Source organism: Macaca mulatta, chromosome X (assembly GCF_049350105.2).
Source record: "Macaca mulatta isolate MMU2019108-1 chromosome X, T2T-MMU8v2.0, whole genome shotgun sequence".
NCBI lineage: Eukaryota > Metazoa > Chordata > Mammalia > Primates > Cercopithecidae > Macaca > Macaca mulatta.
In genome coordinates, this window is record NC_133426.1 from 104,375,087 (window position 1) to 104,400,764 (window position 25,678).

Sequence of the window (25,678 nt, forward strand, 5' to 3'; positions counted from 1 at the left end):
AAGAAAAAATGTTGAAGACCATGCATAGATTCCAAGCCTGGAGAAAAATCAAATGAAAAAATTGGGATGAGAAGTCATTAGGGGTATGGTTTAGTGGGGAATTTATGCATGATTAAATAAGTCTTAGACATACTAAATCTGAGATGATGGGAAATCTTCTAAATAACATTGTTTGAGGGTAGCTGATAATTTAGACCTGAAATGGGACTGAGGATTAATAGTGGGGATGTGGATTCCGTTCCAAGATGACTGAATAGGAACAGCTCCAGTCTGCAGCTCCCAGTGTGATCGATGCAGAAGATGGTGATTTCTGCATTTCCAACTGAGGTACCTGGTTCATCTCACTGGGACTGTTTAGACAGTGGATGCAGCCCACGGAGGGCGAGCCGAAGCAGGGCAGAGCATCGCCTCACCCGGGAAGCACAAGGGGTTGGAAGATTTCCCTTTCCTAGCCAAGGGAAGCCATGACAGACTGTATCTGGAAAATCGGGACACTTCTGCCCAAATGCTGTGCTTTACCAATGGTCTTAGCAAATGGCACACCAGGAGATTATATCCTGCGCCTGGCTCAGCGGGTCCCATGCCCACGGAGCCTTTCTCACTGCTACTGCAGCAGTCTGAGATTGACCTGCGAAGCAGCAGCCTGGCAGGGGGAGGGGTGTCCGTCATTGCTGAGGCTTGAGTAGATAAACAAAACGGCTGGGGAAGCTCAAACTGGGCAGAGCCCACCGCAGCTCTGCAAGGCCTGCTGCCTCTGTAGACCCCACCTCTGGGGGCAGGGCATAGTTGAACAAAAGGCAGCAGAAACTTCTGCAGACTTAAACATCCCTGTCTGACAGCTCTGAAGAGAGCAGTGGTTCTCCCAGCACAGTGTTTGAGCTCTGAGAACGGACAGACTGCTTCCTCATGTGGATCCCTGACCCCCATGTAGCCTAAGTGGGAGACACCTCCCAGTAGGGGTCTACTGACACCTCATACAGGTGAGTGACCCTCTGGGATGAAGCTTCCAGAGGAAGGATCAGGCAGCAACATTTACTGTTCTGCAATATTTGCTATTCTGCAGCCTCTGCTGGTGATACCCAGGCAAACAGGTCTGGAGTGGACTTCCAGCAACCTCCAACAGAGCTGCAGCAGAGGGACCTGACTCGTAGAAGAAAAACTAAGAAACAGAAAGGAATAGCATCAACATCAACAAAAAGGACATCCACACCAAAACCAAATCTGTAGGTCACCAGCATCAAAGAACAAAGGTAGATAAAACCACAAAGATGGGGAGAAATCAGAGCAGAAAAAGTGAAAATTCTAAAAACCAGAGCACCTCTTCTCCTCCAAAGGATTGCAGCTCCTCTCCAGCAACGGAACAAAGCTGGACAGAGAATGACTTTGACAAGCTGACAGAAGTATGCTTCAGAAGGTCGGTAATAACAAAATTCTCCGAGCTAAAGGAGGATGTTCAAACCCATCGCAAGGAAGCTAAAAACCTTGGAAGAAGATTAGACAAATGGCTAACTGGAATAAACAGCGTAGAGAAGACCTTAAGTGACCTGACAGAGCTGAAAACCATGGCATGAGAACTACGTGACACATGCACAAGCTTCAATAGATGATTCGATCAAGTGGAAGAAAGGGTATCAGTGATTGAAGATCAAATTAATGAAATAAAGCAAGAGGAGAAGTTCAGAGAAAAAAGAGTAAAAAGAAACGAACAAAGCCTCAAAGAAATATGGGGCTATGTGAAAAGACGAAATCTACATTTGATTGGTGTACCTGAAAGTGGCAGGGAGAATGGAACCAAGCTGGAAAACACTCTTCAGGATATTATCCAGGAGAACATCCCCAACCTAGCAAGGCAGGCCAACATCCAAATTCAGGAAAAATAGAGACCGCCACAAAGATACTCCTCAAGAAGAGCACCCTGAAGACACATAATTGTCAGATTCACCAAGGTTGAAATGAAGGAAAAAATGTTAAGGGCAGCCAGAGACAAAGGTCGGGTCACCCACAAAGGGAAACCCATCAGACTAACAGCAGATCTCTCGGCAGAAACTCTACAAGCCAGAAGAGAGTGGAGGCCAATATTCAGCATTCTTAAAGGAAAGAGTTTTCAACCCATAATTTCATATCCAGCCAAACTAAGCTTCATAAGTGAAGGAGAAATAAAATCCTTTACAGACAAACAAATGCTGAGAGATTTTGTCACCGCCAGGCCTACCTTACAAGAGCTCCTGAAGGAAGCACTAAACATGGAAGGGAACAACCAGTACCAGCCACTGCAAAAACATGCCAAATTGTAAAGACCATCGATGTTAGGAAGAAACTGCATCAACTAACAGGCAAAATAACCAGCAAACATCATAATGACAGGATCAAATTCACACATAACAATATTAACCTTAAATACAAATGGACTAAAGGCCCCAATTAAAAGACACAGACTGGCAAATTGGATAAAGAGTCAAGACCCATCAGTGTGCTATATTCAGGAGACACATCTCATGTGCAGAGACACACATAGGCTCAGAATAAAGGGATGAAGGAAGATCTACCAAGCAAATGGAAAACAAGAAAAAGCAAGGGTTGCAATCCTAGTCTCTGATAAAACAGATTTTAAACCAACAAAGATCAAAAGAGACAAAGAAGGCCATTACATAATGGTAAAGGGATCAATTCAACAAGAAGAGCTAACAACTACCCTAAATATATATGTACCCAATACAGGAGCACCCAGATTCATAAAGCAAGTCCTTAGAGACCTACAAAGAGACTTAGACTCCCACACAGTAATAATGGGAGACTTTAACACCCCACTGTCAATATTAGACAGATCAATGAGACAGAAGGTTAACAAGGATATCCAGGAATTGAACTCAGCTCTGCACCAAGCGGACCTAATAGACATCTACAGTACTCTCCACCCCAAATCAACAGAATATACATTCTTCTCAGCACCACATCATACTTATTCCAAAATTGACCACATCGTTGGAAGTAAAGCACTCCTCAGCAAATGTAAAAGAACAGAAATCGGCCAGGCACGGTGGCTCACGCCTGTAATCCCAGCACTTTGGGAGGCCAAGACGGGCGGATCATGAGGTCAGGAGATTGAGACCATCCTGTCTAACACAGTGAAACCCCGTCTCTACTACAAAAATACAAAAAGAAAACCAGCCAGGCGAGGTGGCAGGCACCTGTAGTCCCAGCTACTTGGGAGGCTGAGGCAGGAGAATGGCGTAAACCTGGGAGGCGGAGCTTGCAGTGAGCTGAGATCCAGCCACTGCACTCCAGCCTGGGCGATAGAGCGAGACTCCGTCTCAAAAAAAAGAAAAAGAACAGAAATCACAAGAAACTGTCTCTCAGACCACAGGGCAATCAAATTAGTACTCAGGATTAAGAAACTCACTCAAAACCACACAACTACATGGAAGCTGAACAACCTGCCCCTGAATGACTACTGGGGACATAACGAAATGAAGGCAGAGATAAAGATTCTTTGAAACCAATGAGAACAAAGACACAGTGTACCAGAATCTCTGGGACACATTTAAAGCAGTATGTAGAGGGAAATTTATAGCACTAAATTCCCAGAAGAGAAAGCAGGAAAGATCTAAAATCAACACCCCAACATCACAATTGAAAGAACTAGAGAAGCAAGAGCAAACAAATTCAAAAGCTAGCAGAAGGCAAGAAATTACTAATTTCAGAGCAGAACTGAAGGAGATGGGGACACAAAAAACCCTTCAAAAACATTAGTGAATCCAGGAGTTGGTTTTTTGAAAAGACCAACAAAATTGATAGACCACTAGCAAGACTAATAAAGAAGAAAAGAGAGAAGAATCAAATGAATGCAATAAAAATTGATAAAGGGGATATCACCACCAATCCCACAGAAATACAAACTACCATCAGAGAATACTATAAACACCTCTACGCAAATAAACTAGAAAATCTAGAAGAAATGGATAAATTCCTGGACACATATACCCTCCCAAGACTAAACCAGAAAGAAGCTGAGTCTCTGAATAGACCAATAATAGGCTCTGAAATTGACACAATCATTAATAGCCTACCATCCAAAAAATGGTTCGGGACCAGACAGATTCACAGCTGAATTCTACCAGAGGTACATTCCTTCTGAAACTATTCCAATCAACAGAAAAAGAGGGAGTCCTCCCTAACTCATTTTATGATGCCAGCATCATCCTGATACCAAAGCCTGGCAGAGACACAACAAGAAAAGAGAATTTTAGACCAATATCCCTGATGAACATTGATGTGAAAATCCTCAGTAAAATACTGGCAAAGTGAATCCAGCAGCACATCAAAAAGCTTATCCACCATGATCAAGTTGGCTTCATCCCTGGGATGCAAGGCTGGTTCAACATACGCAAATCAATAAATGTAATCCATCACATAAACAGAACCAATGACAAAAACCACATGATTATGTCAATAGATGCAGAAAAGGCCTTTGACAAAATTCAACAGCCCTTCATACTAAAAACACTCAATAAACTAGGTATTGATGGGACATATCTCAAAATAATAAGAGCTATTTATGACAAACCCACAGCCAATACCATACTGAATGGACAATCTGGAAGCATTCCCTTTGAAAACTGGCAAAAGACAGGGATGCCCTCTCTCACCACTCCTATTCAACATAGTGTTGGAATCTCTGGCCAGGGTGATCAGACAAGAGAAAGAAATAAAGGGTATTCAATTAGGAAAAGAGGACGTCAAATTGTCCCTGTTTGCAGATGACACAATTGTATATTTAGAAAACCCCATCATCTCACCCCAAAATCTCCATAAGCCGATAATCAACTTCAGCAAAGTCTCAGGATAGAAAATCAACGTGCAAAAATCACAAGCATTCCTATACACCAATAACAGACAAACAGCCAAATCATGCGTGAACTTCCATTCACAATTGCTACAAAGAGAATAAAATACCTAGGAATCCAACTTACAAGGGATGTGAAGGACCTCTTCAAGGAGAACTGCAAACCACTGCTCAACGAAATAGAAGAGGACACAAACAAATGGAAGAATATTCCATGCTCGTGGATAGGAAGAATCAATATCATGAAAATGGCCATATTGCCCGAGGTAATTTATAGACTCAGTGCCATCCCCATCAAGCTACCAATGACTTTCTTCACAGAATTGGAAAAAATTACTTTAAAGTTCATATGGAACCAAAAAAGAGCCCGCATTGCCAAGACATTCCTAAGCCAAAAGAGCAAAGCTGGAGGCATCACACTACCTGACTTCAAACTATACTACAAGGCTACAGTAACCAAAACAGCATGGTAATGGTACCAAAACAGAGAGATGGTCCAATGGAACAGAACAGAGTCCTCAGAAATAATACCACACATCTACAGCCATCTGATCTTTGACAAACCTGACAGAAACAAAAAATGGGGAAAGGATTCCCTATTTGGTGCTGGGAAAACTGGCTAGCCATATGTAGAAAGCTGAAAGTAGATCCCTTCCTTATACCTTATAAGAAGATTTAAATGTTAGACCTAAAACCATAAAAACCCTAGAAGAAAACCTAGGCAATACCATTCAGGACATAGGCATGGGCAAAGACTTCATGACTAAAACACCAAAAGCAATGGCAACAAAAGCCAAAATAGACAAATGGGATCTAATTAAACTAAAGAGCTTCTGCACAGCAAAGGAAACTACCACCAGAGTGAACAGGCAACCTACAGAGTGGGAGAGAATTTTCACAATCTACCCATCTGACAAAGGGCTAATATCCAGAATCTACAAAGAACTGAAATAGATTTACAAGAAAAAAACAACCCCATCAAAAAGTGGGCAAAGGATATGAACTAACAGTTCTCAAAAGAAGACATTTATGCAGCTAACGGACACATGAAAAAATGCTCATCATCACTGGCCATCAGAGAAATGCAAATCAAAACCAAAATGAGATGCCATCTCATTCCAGTTAGAACGGCGATCATTATAAAGTCAGGAAACAACAGATGCTGGAGAGGATGTGGAGAAATAGGAACGCTTTTACATTGTTGGTGGGAGTGTAAACTAATTCAACCATTGTGGAAGACAGTGTGGCAATTCCTCAAGGATCTAGTACTAGAAATACCATTTGACCCAGCCATCCCATTACTGGGTATATACCCAAAGGATTATAAATCATGCTACTATAAAGACACATGCACACGTATGTTTACTGCAGCACTATTCCCAATAGCAAAAACTTGGAACCAACCCAAATGTCCATCAATGATAGACTGGATTAAGAAAACGTGGCACATATACACCATGAAATAGTATGCAGTCATAAAAAAGGATAAGTTATTGTCCTTTGCAGGGGCATGGATGAAGCTGGAAACCGTCATTCTGAGCAAACTCTCACAGGAACAGAAAATCAAACAGGGCAGGGAACGTCACACATGGGGGTGTGTCGTGGGGTGGGGGGAGGGGGGAGGGATAGCATTAGGAGAAATACCTAATGTAAATGACAAGTTAATGGGTGCAGCAAACCAACGTGCCACATGTATACCTATGTAACAAAGCTGCATGTTGTGCACGTGTACCCTAGAACTTAAAGTATAATTAAGAAACAAAAAAATAGTGAGGTTTGAATTAAGGCATCACCACCATGGACAGGAACTAGAAGCTTTCAAACTGAGATAACTTCCCAGAATCCAAGAAAGCAGTGTCCACAGACTATCCAGTGACACCTTGGTCTGTTTTCTAAGTAATTATCTTTCAGCAGCTTGTTTCAGTTTTATCAACAGACAGCGGTAAGACTGCTAGGAGCACAAATATATTCTAGTTAATTGAGAAAGAATCCAGAGTCAGACTGGCTCTTTCCTGGAGCAGATTATTGAACTCCCCTTAAGAAATTATTCAGGAATTTAGATCAAGGCTTAAAGGTAAATCCTTCCCTCTTCCATCTTGTTACATCAATGTAAATTACAATATTGAGTTACGATAATCCATATCAGAAGTATATACCTTCAGCTGTTTTTCTGAAGCTAGTGACAAGAGACAGTCTTTTATACATTGCTGACCATGTTTTGTACCATGTCATCCTCCACTACTTTCATATTGGACAAGAGATTGATTCTTGACCCAAGGACAGCCTACTTTGGCTGCTCTACTTTGTAACAGATAGCCGGTAATGTACACCTCTCCCAAAAAGCTATTCTGTGCTGGTTGAATCAGTTTGATTGTTTTTCTTGGGGAGTTTGGACTCAAAGACACATAGATGGAAAATTAGTTGGTAAATGGCAGACGAGAAATTAAAACAGATACTAAGAGTAGGTGTACATGGGTAGAGCTCATGAGTAGGGGAGAATGGACATCAAGATACTAAAGTAGTAACATTAATGAGTCACTAGGACTATTGTGCCTGGAGGGAGAGTTGTGGTTATATCTTGAATGATGCTTGAGTTCTTTGAGGCCTGACCATGCAGCTGCTGAAACCTATTTCCCTTTCCTCTTTACTTCTGCATATATCCTTATACTAACCCCTCATCTTTGTTTCTTGCAAGCCATATAGTATGTTTATCAAAAGGGTTATAGCAGTAGCCAATTAAGTAACAGACACTCCCTCTTTTCCTTCTCCTTCTTCCCTGCCCCAAGCCACTAGTGGATCTAATTTCTCTAAGGAAAAAGAGGGGCAAGGGAAGTGAGTGGTGCCACCCATTTGCCCCTTCAGGTACCTGGGTCCAAAAGACAAACCAGCAATGGAGGAGGGAAACACTTTGAAGCATATGTAAGATTAATAATTAAACTACAACCAGAAAGTTATGGAATCTTCCCAAGATGTTATTACAGGACTTGAAAGGAAGATTTGGCATTGCATGTCTGGGAGCAATGGTGAAGAAAACCAAAAAACAATTTTATGTTCATACCCTCACTGAGGTGAGACTTCTCAATAAACTAGTTATTAATAGTTATACATGCCCTTTTTGAAACTACTTTTGCTTTTTTAAAAAAGCAAAAATATGTAATATCATCATATAAAGAAAAGGGATGATATGCTTCTCAATTTGAAATGGGTGATTGTAATAAGGACACATAAGTTTGCAGCAGTGTGTGTTCAAAAAATAAGCTGATCAGACATACACACACACACACGCGCGCGCGCGCGCACGAGATTTATTGTACTTTAAAAATAATGAACACCGGATCACCTGAGGTCAGGAGTTCCTTGAGACCAGCTTGACCAACATGGCAAAACCCCATCTCTGCTAAAAAATATAAAAATTAGCCTGGACATGGTGTCACATGCCTGTAATCCCAGCTACTTGGGAGGCTGAGGCAGGAGAATCACTTGAACGCAGGAGGCTCAGGCCATAGTGAGCAGAGGTTGCGTGACTGCACTCCAGCCTGGGTGACAGAGCAGGACTGTGTCTCAAAAAAATAATAAATAAAAATAAACAGTTCAGTTCCTGTGCAAAAAATAGAATAAAGTTGTTATAGTAGCCCCCACTTATCTGAGAAGAATACACTCCAAGACCCAGCCCCCCCATCCCCCCAGCCCCAGTGGATGCCTGAACCCTATATACAATGTTTTGTTTTTTTCCCTATACGTACATACCTATGATAAAGTTTAATTTATAAATTAGGCACAGTAAGTGATTAGCAACAACAATAATGAAATAAAACAATTCAGTAAAATAGGGGTTACTTGAAAACAACTACCGTGATACCACGACAGTTATCTGATCACTGAGATAGCTGCTAACTGACTCCTGGGCAAGGAGCATCTGTAGCAAGGAGACACTGAACAAAGGGCACCGTGCTACTCAGAAAAGCATGCAATTTAAAATGTATGAATTGTTTGTTTCTGGAATTTTCCATGGAATCTTTTCAGACCATAGTTGACTATGGGTAACTGAAGCCATGGAAATTGAAACTGTGGATAAGGTAGGGACTACTGTTTTGCCTTCCTGCAGTTATGCAAGAAGTTGGCAGGGGAATTGATTCGTTATTTAATTTGATAATGAGAAAAGAAGAATACTAGGATTCAAAAGTTGAATTACCAAATGATGAATTTGTCAACTCATTCCCTGCACTCCAAGTATCAGCAAATTAAGAGTTCCAGTTCCCTCATTTGCCACATTTTTATACTCAGTGGGCTGCCATTACTGTTCTCATGTGTCACTTTTGTTACAGTTATCTGACTGCACTCTCATGAGGACAGTTCTTGAAAAGCTGCTTCCATCCCACACTTGCTTTGTGCCTGTGCTTGGCACTGAAGAAGACACAGATACATATTTGACCTCATGATGGTGCTCTGGAAGCCAAAATGATTCCTTTCCCTCTCCCCTTCCTGACTGGGCTTGTGTTTCTGTGTCTTATGAAGATGGTTAACTATATTTTATGGTGTTATATTCTTAGGTGGCAATCTAGTTGAAGTCCATAAGTAAGGAGCTAGGTCTTTTGTAGAGAAGCTGAATTTATTCAGTGTTATTCAGAGGTAGTCTCAGACAGCAAAGCAAAACTTGAAAAGCAGATTTCCCCCTGGCTTTTGAAAAACCTCTCTTCTCTTTTTTGTAACTGTTCTTTGGGAATTGGACTTTATGGGCTCTAAAATGTAAATTCAGAAAGAAATGAATGTGTAATTGTTGCTTCATTATCTTGTGTCATTCTTGGCTTTGGCTCTCCAAGTGGAAGCAGTTCAATTGCAAGTAGACTTATATTGAATGCTGATGTTCTTTCCTGTCTTCCACCTGTGATGAGGCCTTGTTTTACTGATGTGGCTGGCCCTTGCCAAGGTCCTTCAGCACCTCAAAAGCAGATTGTGAGATCCACACATATCTGCACCTAGCATGATTTTTTTTTTTTTTAAAGACACAGCATCTCACTATGTTGACCCACACTGGCCTTGAACTCTTAAACTCAAGAGATCCTCCCACTTCGACCTCCTGAGTAGTGGAGGCTACAGGTGCGCACCACCACACCCAGCAATTAGCATGGTTTTGTCGTTGGCGGTATATGCTCTAGAGCAGGAGTTGGCAAACATTTTCTGTAAAGGGCCACGGAGTAAATATTTTAGGCATTGTGGGCCATAAGGTCTCTTATTGCAACGACTCAACTCTGCTGCTGTGGCATTAACACAGCTATAAGCAAAACATAATGAATGATCTTGTCTGTGTTTCTGTAAACATAGGGACTAAAATTTGAATTTTGTGAAATTGTTATGTAGCACAAAATATTATTCTTTTTAAAATGTGAAAATCATCCTTAGCACGTCGGCTGTTAAAAAACAGCCGGTAGGCCGGGCGCGGTGGCTCAAGCCTGTAATCCCAGCACTTTGGGAGGCCGAGACGGGCGGATCACGAGGTCAGGAGATCGAGACCATCCCAACATGGCCTAACATGGTGAAACCCCGTCTCCACTGAAAAATACAAAAAACTAGCCGGGCGAGGTGGCGGGCGCCCGTAGTCCCAGCTACTCAGGAGGCTGAGGCAGGAGAATGGCATAAACCCGGGAGGCGGAGCTTGCAGTGAGCTGAGATCCGGCCACTGCACTCCAGCCCGGGCGACAGAGCGAGACTCCGTCTCAAAAAAAAAAAAAAAAAAAACAGCCGGTAGGCTGGATTCAATCACAAGAAATGTAGTCTGACTTCTTCTACTCAAGGCATCTCAGGGTCCTAATGCTGGTTCTGTCACTTCACAACTGTGTGACCTTGAACAAGTTAATTCACCCAAATTACCCTCAGTTTCTTTACCTGGCCAATAAAATAGGTTGGTGTGGAAATTTCAATATAAATCTCTTCGAACACTGCCTGCCATATAGTAAGCATTCAATAAATGGTAGGTATTATTAATATTCCTACCTCCAAAAACATCTTTGTTTTATCTTTTCAGAGATTAAACTCAGATTACTTTGGTACGTGGTTTTGAATTGAGTTAGGTTTGTTCTTTTTCAAAGTTTGTTTTTTGCTTACTTTTCCCTTCACAAGCCTTCCATGCCCTTAGTAAATGATTGATTCCGATAAGACACACAGAGTATTTCAAAGGTCTCTTTGAAATATTAATTATTTAAAATATCGAATGTGAGTTTTTTTTTCCAGAGGCATAAACAGTGGTTTTTCTGGTAAATGTTAACCTTCAGGTTTATTGGGTGCTTGTTTATTTATAGAATGTGTAATTTTCATCTCTCAATCTTCTAGCATATAGGTAGCTGGGAAAAAATGAATACACATAAACTTTTTTTTAACCACCATTTGTTATCAAACTCTCTTTTGCAAAGTGTCAAAAGGTGCTTTTGGCTGAAATTTTCTTCATTGAAACTCTACCATTAGAAATAACAAGCTTATCTTTAAGATATACATACATTAGAGAAAGTTAACTCACCGATTCAATTCCCCTAACAAACTTTTAGGTAACACCTACCATGTAGACATTTTGGGAGAAATTGCTTCATCCATCCTTCATCATTTATCAGTTTGGGGTATAATATCCACTTATGACCCCTCATACAGTATTTATTCCATGACAAAATGTATCTAAAACATTAATTTTAAAAGTATTTAGGAAGAGTAGTATTCACTATGAAGTTTATCTGGGATTTGGTGATTTACCTCACTATAGGAAACTGTTAATTACCCGTTCTGGCAAGGAGATGAGATAATAGAATGAATGAACTCTCTAACCGACATATTCCCCTATGGTTTTAACTTTAATTGCTCTGAGATTAATTTTCTTTTTGGTGGATACCACTGTGGAAGGCCTCAACCTGGGAATGTAATGTTTTTCTGTTTTGTTTTACAAACTTTCAACTACTGCATAATGTAATTACTATACTGCCCCTAGCTCATCCTGTGGATTCTGGTAATTTCTTCTAAGCTCCTGTGTCCTCTTTTCCGTCTTGAAAGTTTTCTTCTTTTGAATAAGAGCATCTGCCTTCATTATTTTCCATAGAACTTTATACTTTCTATTTATGCCCTCTTCTAATCTCTTTGGAATATCTTGATTTTGTTAAACACTTTCTGGCTGTAAATAACTTCATAGACTATTATCTTAGTTACCATCTGTTGATTTTCCAAGTCACCATTAACTCCATTCTTCACTCACTTCCAATTAAACCACAAACTAACAAAAACCTCCTGTCGGCTAGAGGCTTTCTAGGTGCTTGTGGACTGAAATATAAGTTGCTTAGGCTTTTATGATGACTATTGACACAGTGCTTTGCCAAATGGTTTGATTTCTCTAATTTCTGACTCATTTATGGTTTTACTATTACTCTTACTGATAGATATTAAGGTCTTGCAGAGCAATGTGTTATTTTCACCATATCGTGGTAACCTTTTACTTAGTCTTTATTATCTCCTATTGTTTCATGTTAAATTCTAAGTTATTTGTCAGCCCTGGGCCATCATGTTTGTTAGATCTCAGAGACGGAGTTTTTGTTTTCCTCTTCTTTAATAAATGAGCAGTCTTCCAATTTTGCATTATCTACAAATCTGTATATCTTGCAGCACGTTCTTAATCTGGACCATGATAGATACTGTGAAAAAGATTGAATCTAGCACTAGTTTTTCTTGCGCTCCACTTGTCATCGCCTTCTTATGCTGTCAACTTCCATTTACTACTGCTGATGACCTTGCTCACAAAACAATTCTACATTTCTATTTATTCTTTTACCAATAATGACCAAACTGACCATCCGACTTTGCCTAGAGTTCTATGCAGAATAATATTTGTCACTGCAAATTAAATTGTATTTGTCACATAATTGATTTCTCTCCCAATCTGGTCCATTTCGCATACTACCGTGAGGCTAATCTTAAATGCCACCTGTGTCACATCGCTGTCCTGTTGAAGATCAATCAGTAGGTTTTTAGAGTCCATTGAAGCACATTCAAGTTTCTTAAAATGATATCCAAGCTCCTTTAGAACTTTGCTCTGATCTTACCTATCCAACTGTAACTCCTGTATCTTTCATCTCTATTTCTCCTCTCATGCTTTATCATGGATACCATCCATATTTTATTTCAGGTGGCTATACTGATTCAAAATGGCCTCAACTCTTTTTACCCCCTTAAAATTATGTGCTATGAATAGGCAAAACTAATATATGATGATAGATATTCAGACATATGTTTCATCTGAGTGGTAGGGGCAAAAGAGAATTTTCTGGCGAGATGGAAATGTTCAATATCATGATTGTGGTGGTAGTTACATGGATGTATGCATTTTTCAAGACTCTTCAAACTGTAAAATTAGTATCTTTCCATTTCAACATTTGTAAATTTACACACACACACGTACACACACAGAGTGCACATGTATGTGCACTAGGAGTTCAGATATTTAGATTTATCTGTGAACCAGTATGGTCTGTTTTTGTTTTTTTTTAAATCTGTTTTTGTGTCTTTTACATGAAATTATAATGCCTAAAGTGCTCTAGAAATGTAATGTTTTCAGAGACTTAAGTCCCATTTCTTCCATGAAATCTTCCCCAACTCCTCAAGCCCACAGAAAGCATAGTTTTGTTTTTTAAAATGATTTCATATGTGCAAGTATTATCTCACATGGAAGGGTTCTACTTTCAGTAAGAAGCCTTTTGCTTCTATGGGATCATTTAACAGTGATTGGTTCATAGCAACTTTTTTCAACTTTGAGCAGCTCAACTTTTGCAGAAAACTTTAAATATACAATCGAGAATTCAAGGAGGCTATAACAGTGAATTAAAACCATTATGCCTGGGTTGTTAAGATTTTAAGGAATGATTTTTATAATATTGGCTTTACTTTAGTAATTTTCAAGGTGTGATAAACTGGAATAGGGTCTTAGGGAATGAGAGAGTCCAGGGCACTTGGTGCTTGAGTTCCTAGAGGTGTAAGGGCTATTCTAATTAATAATGTTTGATAAAAAGGAAGGAGAGCACAGAGTAGTTTCAAAAACTATGAAGAGTCAGATATTTTGCCCTACTTGCATGCCAACAAGTTAGCTGGCTGCAGTGTCAGCGATGCCGGCAGAATACACAAGACTCCTGGGTCAGAGACACATAACTCTGTTATTCATGATACAGCAAGCAATATGAGCTTCACGTTCACATTGTTTTCCTCTGCCCTCCAACTCCCAGAGTTGGAAAGCAAACCTAGACCGGGGTTGCGAAGGCAAACCTAGGTGGATGCTGCACTCATGGTGGGTTTGTGTCATTGCTGAGGAATCCCATGCTTAGGGAACCCAAATCTTTTATGATGGACTGAACACAAACCTGCCTGACATTTGTCCTAGAGGGAGATATAACCTGTCTGCAAAGCAAATGAACGTGCTGTCTTCTCTAGAGGAAGACACTGTGTCTTCCAAGGTTGTTTTCTGTAAAAACATCCTTGAAAAGATAGTACAGAAAGGCCATCAGTGCCTCTGTTCAGAAAATGTGCAGAAATGTGAGAAACCCATAGAGAATTGTCTGTAAGTATGTGCTAGGCAATAGAGAATAGGCTTGCACAAAGGTATTAGAGGTAATTAATTTACCTAGTGCTAATTGTAATCTGTATCATCTCTAAACCCTTTTGTGAAAATTAAGACAACACAACACAAGTAAATGCTGATACTGAAAATTAAGCAGCAGGCATTCGGCATCTAACTAAATGACAAATACTGTGGGAAACATGAAAAAGAAGGTACAACCCATGCCTTTTATTTGATCTGATGATAAGTAGCTCACGCAAAGCCCACAGACTGCATGCAGCCCACCTAACTCCTTAGTGATATCTGTGACTTTCAGGCTGATTAGAAAGTTTCTTCTAAAGTGTTACCTCTCAGATGTGCCCGTAAGTTATCATTTTAGTAGCTAAAAGCATTACCAAATTTTCCCTTGATATTCTTTCACTCAGTTAAATAGGTATTGTACGTTGTAAAAAACACATTTTTTGCACATGTGTTCAATAAAGTTTTTGTATTTTTTAATGAAATAAATACATAAACAATTTTTTTTTCTTGAAGTTGAACTCGTAGGCCAAAAAAACCTACTCACTACTAATTACATCTAAGTAAGAATTAATGGTTCTATGAACTTGGAAATTCTAAGTGAACCGTCAACCTCAAATTAAATCACATACAAAATTTCACTGAAATCCATTCAAAATGAAGAATAACTTCTTTCAAAGGATCATGTTGACTCCCATTTTGTTTTAGGAAGACTAACTGAAATATAATCAATCCCATGATTATATTCATAAAACCTTGATTCAGTAAGCTTAGACATTTTACAAAAAACATTCAACTTCTTTGAAACTTATCATGGAGCAAAAGAAAAAGTAATGGGGGACTGAAGCCTGCATTTCTTTCCTTTAATACATCAGTGATATTTACAAAGATTTTTTTTTTTTAGCATAACTATTTAGCATATGTATTCTCACAAGGGACAATATTACCTCAAAAGGGATGAATACTGGTTCTTGGGAATGTGGGTGGAAAAACATTTTAGATATTGCAATGGTTTGTAGCCTTCCAAAGGACCGCAGTACATAAACAGATGTACAAGATATCTATGGCATTAAATGTTAACAGTAGGGGGCGTTAGAAAAAATATCTAAAAAGACTCCCAGTGGGAGGAAGACGATAATGAAAAAAGGTTGCGAGACACTGATCTAGCATAATATTCTGACAAGTACAGTGAGGTGGCAACTATTAAATTAAGCAAAGGTATTTATTTTTAATTCCTCTTGACTTTATTTATTTTGAGACAGGGTCTCACTCTGTCACCCAGACTGGAGTACAGTGACACGCTCATGGCTCACTGCAGCCCCAACCTCCCAGGCTCAAGTGACCATCCCGCCCCAGCCTCCTGAGTATCTGGGACTATACAATGCACACGCCACCACACCCAACTATTTATTTATTTTTTTTTGTATGTGTATTTTTTGTAAAGATGGGGTTTCACCATGTTGTTCAGGCCAGTCTCGAACTCCTGAGCTCAAGTGATCCTCCCACCTCAGCCTCCCAAAGTGCTGGGATTACAGGCGTGAGCCACTGTGCCCAGCCTCCTCTCAACTTTTTGTCATATTTGTTTTTTCATCTTTTTATCTAATTACAATATAATAGCATTAAATAATTTTAATAAAACAATATAATGTTATACATTTTTATGTCTGCATATTATTTAGGTAAATCATAAATTTTTTTCAGTAATTTGCATATATTTACTTTTCTACATAGTCTTTATAATTATCATTTTTGTAAGGATACATAAAATTTCACTTGTGCTGTCATCCTCGCCTTCTTGTACTTACATATCTCTAAAAATTCCTTCCCTGTCTTCTTTGCAATTCTGCTTCTCCTGACTGCCTGTTAAAAGTTTGGTTTCGGCCGGGCGCGGTGGCTCACGCCTGTAATCCCAGCACTTTGGGAGGCCGAGGCGGGCGGATCACAAGGTCAGGAGATCGAGACCACGGTGAAACCCCGTCTCTACTAAAAATACAAAAAATTAGCCGGGCGCGGTTGTGGGCGCCTGTAGTCCCAGCTACTCGGGAGGCTGAGGCAGGAGAATGGCGTGAACCCGGGAGGCGGAGCTTGCAGTGAGCCGAGATTGCGCCACTGCGCTCCAGCCTGGGCGACAGAGCGAGACTCCGTCTCAGGAAAAAAAAAAAAAAAGTTGGGTTTCTCTGATTCTGTGGAGGGGATTAGGAAGACATTAGTCAAAAGACACAAAATTTCAGTTGGACAAGAGGAATAAGCTCAAGAGATCTATTGTACATCATGGTAACTGTAGTTAATAACAATATATTGTGTATTCAAAAATTGCTCAGAGATTTTAAGTATCTGACTACCAAAAAATGGTGACATATGTTAAATAGCTTGATTTATTCATTCCACAATGTGTATGTATATTAAAACATCATGGTGGGGTACGGTGGCTCATGCCTGTAATCCCAGCACTTTGGGAGGCCGAGGTTGGCTGATCACTTGAGGTCAGGAGTTTGAGACCAGCCTGGCCAACATGGTGAAACCTTGTTTCTACTAAAAATACAAAAAAAAAAATTAGCTGGGCATGGTGGTGCACACTTGGAATCCCAGCTACTTGGGAGGCTGAGGCAGGAGAATCGCTTGAACTCGGGAGGTGGAGGTTGTAGTGAGTCTCAATTACACCACTGCACTCCAACCTCAGCAACAGAGGGAGACTCTGTCTCAGAAAAAAAAAAAAAAAGAAAGAAAAAAAGAAACCACATCATATACTGGGTGTGTGTGTATGTATAAAATTTTTACTTGTCAATTAATAATTCTTAAATATTTTGTTAAAAGTTGAGGTTCTCTGGAATTGCATCTTCTATTCTCTCCTTCTTCTAATATACTTTTTCAGGGTAGGTAATCTCATCCACCATCCAGTGACACCCAAATCTTTAACTCCAGCCCAGAGTTCACTCTTGCATTTCAGACCCACATTTCCAACTTCTTTTTCGTTATTTCTACTTGTATATTCCTTAGACATATCAAATAGATCACATTTTCTCATACTTGTTTATCCCTGGTCATCTAAACTCCTCTCCTTAATCTCACCCTCCTTCTCCTGCCAGCTAAGTCCTATTGACTGTATTAATGCCTTCAAAATGTCCATCCCCTCCATTCACTTTGCTCTCTGGTTAGTTCAGGCTATGTGTTATTTAGACAATTACGCTATGCAATTAAAAATTTCCCTGCCATTTTTTTTTTTTTTTTTGAGATGGAGTCTCGCTCTGTCACCCAGGCTGGATGGAGTGCAGTGGCGTGATCTTAGCTCACCGCAACCTCCGCCTCCCAGGTTCAAGCGATTCTCCTGTCTCAACCTCCCAAGTAGCTGGGATTACAGGCGCCTGCCACCACGCCTGGCTAATTTTTTTTTTTATTTTTAGTAGGGACGGGGGTTTCACCACGTTGGTCAGGCTGGTCTTGAACTGCTGACCTCAAGTGATTCTCCTGCTTCAGCCTCCCAAAGTGCTGGGATTACAGGTGTAAGCCACTGTGCCCGGCCAAAATTTCCCTGCCTTTTGTCTTGCCATCCTCTGAGTCATTCTCCACAATGCTGTCCAACAAGTCTTTCTAAAGAGTAAATCTGATCAGGTCACTTCCTATTGTTTATAGTTGATATGCCCAGTACAGTAGCCACCATCTGCATGTGGCTATTGTGTGCCTGAAATGTAACTAATCTGAATTGACATGTGCAGAAGTAAATATGTACTAGATTTCTAAGAGTTAATCTGATAAGAAGAATGTAAAATACATCATTTTGAAAATACATTTGGCTGAATGTTTACTTAATGTATTAAAAATTAATTTGGCCAGGTGAGGTAGCTCACATCTGAAATCCCAGTACTTTGGGAGGCTGAGGCAGGCAGACCACCTGAGGTCAGGAGTTCGAGACCAGCCTGGCCAACATGGTAAGACCCTGTCTCTACTAAAAATACAAAAATTAGCTAGGCGTGGTGGCAGGCGCCTGTAATCCTAGCTACTTGGGAGGCTGAGGCAGGAGAATTGCTTGAACCCAGGAGGCGGAGGTTGTAGTGAGCGGAGATCGCACCACGGCACTCCAGCCTGGGCAACAGAGCGAGACTCTGGCTCAAAAAGAAAAAAAAAAAAAATTTTACCTTTTTAAATTTTTTTAGTATTACTACCAGAATATTTAGCATTATTTATGTGGTTCACATTTATGGCCTGTATTTTATACCTAGTGAATACTACCGACTTATAGAATAGTGTTCAAGCCCCATATCGTAGAATTTTCATCTTTCATCATCTGGCCACTAATGCCTAGTTCATTTCAACTTCTGCCAGCTATTGAGCAAAGAGAACTGGGCTTGGTATCAGACTGATCTGAGTTCATACCTGGGCCTCTCCACCACAGTTGAAAAACATACAGTACTTATCCCAGTGTGTTGTGAGGATTAAAATATCTAACAACTGTAAAGTGTCTACTGCATACGATTTAATTCTCCCAGGTACATTCTAGCCATACCAAACTACCTTCAGGTCTTCTTTTTTTTTCCTATTGAAAAGAGCAGGTGATACTTCAGATGTGTCTGTAACCTTAATGATTTTTATTTTTTGAAGATGGAATCTCACTCTGTTGCCCAGGCTGGAGTGCAGCGGTACAGTCTTGGCTCACTGTAACCTCTGCCTCCCAGGTTCAAGTTCAAATGATTCTCTTGCCTCAGCCTCCCGAGTGGCTGGGACTACAGGCGCCCACCACCACGCCTGGCTAATTTTTATATTTTTAGTAGAGTCTGGGTTTCACCATGTTGGTCAGGCTGATCTTGAACCCCTGACCTCAAGTGAGCCACCCACCTCGGCCTCCCAAAGTGCTAGGATTACAGGCAAGAGCCACCATGCGCCACCTCTTAATGAATGCTACAAGTACACTATCCCCCTTCCGTGTTTACTTAATGGGCTGTACTTCATTTTTCCTGTTTTCACCAAATATTAGACCTGAGAACCTCAGCATTTCTCTTCATTTTTTTTTTTCATTCAATACCCCGTCCTAGAGAGTTTATTTTAAAAGAATAAATTATTATAACATTGAAGAAGTCTCAAATCAAATGCAGAACATAATCAAAAAAGATTTTAGCTTGCTGTTATCCCATAAGAAAATGTATTTTCAGCTGGGTGCGGTGGCTCACGCCTGTAATCCTGGTATTTTGGGAGACCGAGGCGGGTGGATCACCTGAAGTCAGGAGTTCAAGACCAAGGCCTGATCAACATGGAGAAACCCCATCTCTACTAAAAATACAAAATCTAGCCAGGTGTGGTGGCGCATGCCTATAATCCCAGCTACTTGGGAGGCTGAGGCGGGAGAATCGCTTGAACCCCACACGCAGAGGTTGTTGTGAGCCGAGATCGTACCATTGCACTCCAGCTTGGGCAACAAGAGCAAAACTCTGTCTCAAACTAAACTAAAATAAAATAAAATGTATTTTCATTTGTGATCTCATACCCCATAGTTAATTTTTTAAACAAAGTGGGATTTAGATTTAACTTTGGAGTAGCATCAGAAATAATGTCCTTTCCCTCTTCCCTCCTTCTTCTCTTAACCCTCTTGCCTGCAAATTGTCATCTACCTCAGACTCACACATTTAGCTACCCTCAAGGTAGCCACCTATTTGGGGTCCTTTTCATCAGCTAGGCCAGTTAGGAAGAGCAGGCTGAGCTCACTGGGAATTATGCACAGTGTGGTAGAGGCTTTCTGGCCATTGACACCTTGAGACAAACTCTAACAAATTTTAGAGGTGTTTTTCATGGCCAGAGTTGTCAAACATAGGAGGAGGGTAAAATGTTTTAAATGCTGTTTCTGTTAGGAATTTCCACGAGCATCTTCTGAGCATCCCACTCATGGCTCCTTAACAGTTCTTTCCCACAGGAAAAGTGTAGACACACAACAGCATTCTAAAAAGGAAGTGGGACTCTGGCTGATGTCTCTAAAAGTTAAAATGTGGCCTTTCAGATAATGTGGTCACCTTTTCTTTATACGGTGTCAGCATCTCAAAATGGTAAAGGATATGGATTAGGTAAGAATTGAATGCAAATGTGTTTTGCAAATAGTGTTTTCTAAGATAATCGCAGATGATGGTTGAATGCCGAAAGTATTAATACAATCAGTATTTAACCTTGTGTAACTCTGCTTCATCAAATCACGCCCTGCACATTGATTGCATTAAGCTGGGTCAGTGGTTTCTTGCTTAGGAATATCTTATAAGAATCTTAACAGGAAGGCAGCAGTAGCTGATCAGCTACTGTTTATTTGCATACTGAGCGTGTCATCAATAATACAAAAGACAAGGTCTTTAAGTTGAGAGAACAGTGGGATTGGCATGAATTTTGCTTAATGGTGCATAATAAGCAAAGTAGTCTGTGGTGCCAGAAACTGACAGGATCCATTATGTTAAAACAGATATATGTCTTTAATTTAGGGATATTATGTAAATCTGACAGGAGTTTTTCCCTTTATTTTCCTGTAGTTTAACTTTAATTGCTCCAAGATTAATTCTGATTTCTCCCTTTCACCAGAGGGTGATGAGACTGGCGTGATGGATAATCTTCTGGAAGCCCTACAATCAGGTGCAGCATTCAGAGACCGACGAAAGAGGATTCCAAGGAATCCAGGTAAAACACGTTCCACCTCACATAGTATTGTAAAATATGAATGTTCAGAGCAAAGTAGCAACACCAAAAAAAAAAAAATAAGGAAAATAAAAATACTTCTTCATGAAGACTTTTTTTAACAGTTGATCTCAGCTCATGTGTGAAATCTCAGCAGGCATCTACATGATTGCAAGTTTCAACTTGGTAAATGTATCTTCAAATAACTGTAGACTTTACAGCAAAAATCGGAAACCAGGACTCCCACTGTGTTTAATATTAAATATTTTAATTGTTATTTTATGAGCATGTGGTTTAGGTGGAAAGTAGTTTAAAACCATAAATGTAATTAAATCATTAAAAGTAATTGACCCTAAGGATATCACATTAGCTATTCACAGGTAAGGAAACTGAGACAATGTTTGCTTCTAGAGACAGTTTTGGTTTTGCAGCTCAGTCTGTTCTCTGTGATCTATGTTAATAAAGGGAGGAGAGGCACAGATAATCCAAGATCCCCTCAAATCCCCAAGTTTTTGTTTTTGTATTTGATTAGTAACAGTTAAAACCACACTATGAAAATAGATCTCAGGGGAAGAAAAAACATAAAAGAAGTAAAACAACCTCCCTCACCTAAGTGAACTAGAAAGTTGTCCACTTTCTCTGTTCATATCCTATGAAAGAAGTAAATAATGTAATAGCTCCTCTAAGGATAATCCAAGTAGGCTGAACTGTCTGCCTCCTCTCAGTAAGGTTTTCTATTTTTAGTTCGTATCTTTCTTGAAGTAAAGAAAGAAATTAGGTATGTTGGTTTTAAGACTCCTCTTCATGGGCTGTAAAGTTATATGGAGAAGTAAATGAAAAATGGAAAATTAATAGTAAATATGTAAACTCTACTTCATTTAGATTAATAAGATTTGCCTTAAATAGCCTGTAATTCCAAAAATATTCTGTATTTGGACTGGAAGTTACCATGTGTCATTGAATGGAAATTGGTAGCTCTTAAAACCATTGTACTGCAACAAACGAGTGAGAGAAATGGGGCCCAGAACATAGTTGTCCAGGAAAGCTTTTGGCAGTGGTGACCTTGATGGCAGAAGACAATATAAGTTATATTCATCTTTTTCACATTTGGGTGAATCCTGGTGGATATTGGGTAACATTCTGCCCCTGCTATTTATGGATGATCCCTGAGAGACTAGCCTAAAGATAAGATTTGATTGAGAGGAAGGAAGTGTTTTGGTTGGAGTATAAGACTACTTTTATGTGTATGAATGCATCGTAGATGGCCTACAAAAAGGGTGGAAGACTGGAGGAAAAAAAGAATGGAAATCTGTATTTATAAGTTCATATTCATTTTTAAGGTAATGCTGCATGGCAGAATACCAGGAGCACTACTCACCTATAACTATGAGGCAGCCATTCCACTTATCCGCAGCCTTTGTCTGTAAATGAGAATGTTCTACCATGCCATCAGAAGCCCCTACTACCTCTAAGGAAAATAAAAACCTTCACTGCTCTTTCTGGAACTATCAGATCAATAGTAGTCAGTGAAAGGTGAACTGAAATAATTTTTGTATCAATTCATTTCTCTGTTAAGCAGCTGATAAGTAAAAACATGTTATTCTGGGCCATAAAAGAACTGCCATAATTTTTCTAGGCTGTTTATTTTAAAAATGCACATTTGCTAAAGCCCTTGTCTGATTAGTCTCACACCTCATACTGATTCTAGAAAAACTGTACTTGGAGAGAGAGATCATTCCATGGGGTTTCTGTGAGTTTGGTACTCAAGGGAATATAGTGTTGTCAACTGTGAAACACCAAGAATATATTCACAAACTGCATAATTTTATAGTACTGATTCCAAGTAATCTAAATTGGGATTTCCTGTGGATTGTAGCTGGAGTGCCTCCATGAACACATAGGGTTAAAAATATCACTCCATTTAGCTGTGGCAGTTGTTCCAAGTGGCAGCAGCCAAAGCAAATGTCCAGAGGTAAAACGAAACTCCAAGGCAGGCAGTGGCAGTGGTTGGGAAAGCACCTTGGTTATCAGTAGAAAAGCTGGAAGTGAGGGAGAGGGGACAGAAGGCACAGAGTTTACAAGTCTGCCAAAAAACTCTGTCTGCCTCTTTCTAGAAGAAGCGGAACCAGGGACTTTACAGATTTCCTCCTTGCCTCAGCCCTTCCTAGCTAGATCATCTTTTCCTGCTAGTCCCCTGTTATTTTTACTTTCTTGGGCACCTGATTTGTTTCCTTTCCAGGATCCCATTGACTTGGTATTGTTACACTTTCCCTGTTCAACACTGACATCCTTGATCTTTTCCAACAACCTCCACTTCAGTATGATGAGATAAAAGCAGAAAAGCCAAAGTATAAAGAAGGCTATTTTCCCCCAAGTAAAGTAAAATAAAAGGAAAATCCAAAAAAACTCTAAAATCAGAGTCAACCACAATCAGCAAAGATGTTCTTACTGCTCTGCTTGCCATTTTCATTACCATCACTTATAGATGGGAATTACTGTTATGTAAAATACAGAGCTCTACCATTGTGTTTCTAATTGTAATCTTTTTATTTATTATTTATTTATTATTATTTTTTGAGATGGAGTCTTGCCCTGTTGCCCAGGCTGGAGTACAGTGGCGCGATCTCGGCCCACTGCAACCTCCACCTCCCGAGTTCAAGAGATTCTCATGCCTCAGCCTCCCCAGTATCTGGGATTACAGGAACGTACCACCATGCCCAGCTAATTGTTGTATTTATATTTTCTTCTTCTTCTTTTTTTTCATGTTTATATTTTGAGACAGAGTCTCTCTCTGTCACCCAGGCTGCAGTGCAGTAGCATGATCTCGGCTCACTGCAGCCTCCACCTCCTGGGTTCAAGTGATTCTGCTGCCTCAGCCTCCCGAGTAGCTGGGACTACAGGTGCCTGCCACCACGCCTAACTAGTTTTTGTATTTTTAGTAGAGATGGTGTTTCGCCAGGTTGGCCCAGCTGGCCTCAAACTCCTGACTCGTGATCCACCCACCTCGGCCTCCCAAAGTGCTGGGATTACATGCATGAGCCACCCATGCCCAGCCAAACTGTTGTATTTTTAGTAGAGATGGGGTTTCGCCCTATTGCCTAGGCTGGTCTCAAACTCCTGACCTCAGGTGATTTGCCCACCCGGGCCTCCCAAAGTGCTGGGAGTACAGGTGTGAGCCACCGTGCCCAGCCATCTAATTGTAATGTTTTTAATTTTATATGTAAACAAAATAAGGTGATAGTCTGTATTCTTCATTAGAAAATCAAAATGTTAATAAATGGTATGATTAGTTGCCTAAATTATAAATCGCCCACTCTGAGCCTGTGCCCCCTACCCAAGACCTACCATGTTTAGTAACTCAGAAGGAGCTTCCAAATATTGCCTCCAGCCCATTCAGCAGAATGTGCTGTTTCAGTTAAGTACCAAAAGACATTTCAAGGCAGACTATCATATCGGTAATGATAATTGAAAAAAATTTTTTAAATAAGAAACAAACAAAAAGGCTGGGCATGGTGGCTCACGCCTACAATCCCAGCACTTTGGGAGGCCGAGGTGAGAAGATCATCTGTAGTCCCAGCTACTCAGGAGGCTGAGTGGGAGGATTGCTTGAGCCCGGTAGGCAGACGTTGCAGTGAGTAGAGATCATGCCACTGCATTCCAGCCTGGATGACAGAGCCAGACCCTGACTCAAAAAAAAGAAAAAAGAAAATATTAACTGGTGTATCACAGCCCCCAAATAGTTGAAATGTACACAGGTGATAAATAGTGACGCTGGTTGTACTGGTGCATACTAGCTGAATATTAACCCAGATCACAAGCTTTGCTGGTGTCAAAATCAGAGATTAGGAAATGAGCCCCTAAATATTCATTTATTGTACATCTGCTGTGTAAAAGATACTATGCTATACATGACGAGGGAAGATGTAGAAATAATTAAGATAAGATTTCCTTTAATTATAAGACCCTGTGTATTATAGGAACCATAAGAAGCACAGAAAGAATACAGAATAAGTAAGGCAGAAGATAGTAAGTATCATACAAGAGGTGTTAATAACATACTTCGTGACTTCAGAGGATGGGACTAGCATGCATTATCAGATATATCAGAAAAATAATCATGGAGGAAAAGACTGAAGGATGGGTTGGGATTCCAACAGTGAGAGCTGGAGTTGGGGATAGTGGGCATTTTAGTCAAAAGAAATGTCATTACGAAAAACAGAGGCAAGAAAGTTCAAAGCATTTTTCAACAATGGCAAACAGTACAGTAAGAAAATAGGATATATATAGTATAGAAGTATAGAGGTAATTCTGGAAAATTAGGTTGGCTTCATATCATGGAGTGCTTGAATGAGTGACTAAGGTGTTAACTTATAATTCTTTAAGCAATGGGGATTTATTGAAGGTTTTTAAGCAGTGGAGGGACACAATCAAAGTTATGCATTAGAACATTTAATCTAAAGGAGTATAAGTATTCAATTAGGAGTCTATTGTCATATTCTTAGTTGGAGATAATTTAGAGGGAGAGGAGTAGTCAAGAGGCAACCATAACCCTACAGCTTTGAGTATGACTGGCTAAGAAGACGGTTGGGTTACTAAACTAT

General features: G+C 40.1%; 1 protein-coding gene across 5 annotated transcripts in view; it reads left to right on the forward strand.

Moving 5' to 3' along the window:
• DIAPH2 (diaphanous related formin 2) overlaps positions 1–25,678 on the forward strand; it is a 918,351-nt gene that overhangs the window by 731,098 nt on the left and 161,575 nt on the right. For all 5 annotated transcript variants that reach the window (XM_077988110.1, XM_077988112.1, XM_077988113.1 and 2 more), the window contains one exon: positions 20,985–21,080. In XM_077988110.1, coding sequence (XP_077844236.1) covers positions 20,985–21,080 — 96 coding nt within the window. The remainder of the gene's footprint in view (positions 1–20,984; positions 21,081–25,678) is intronic.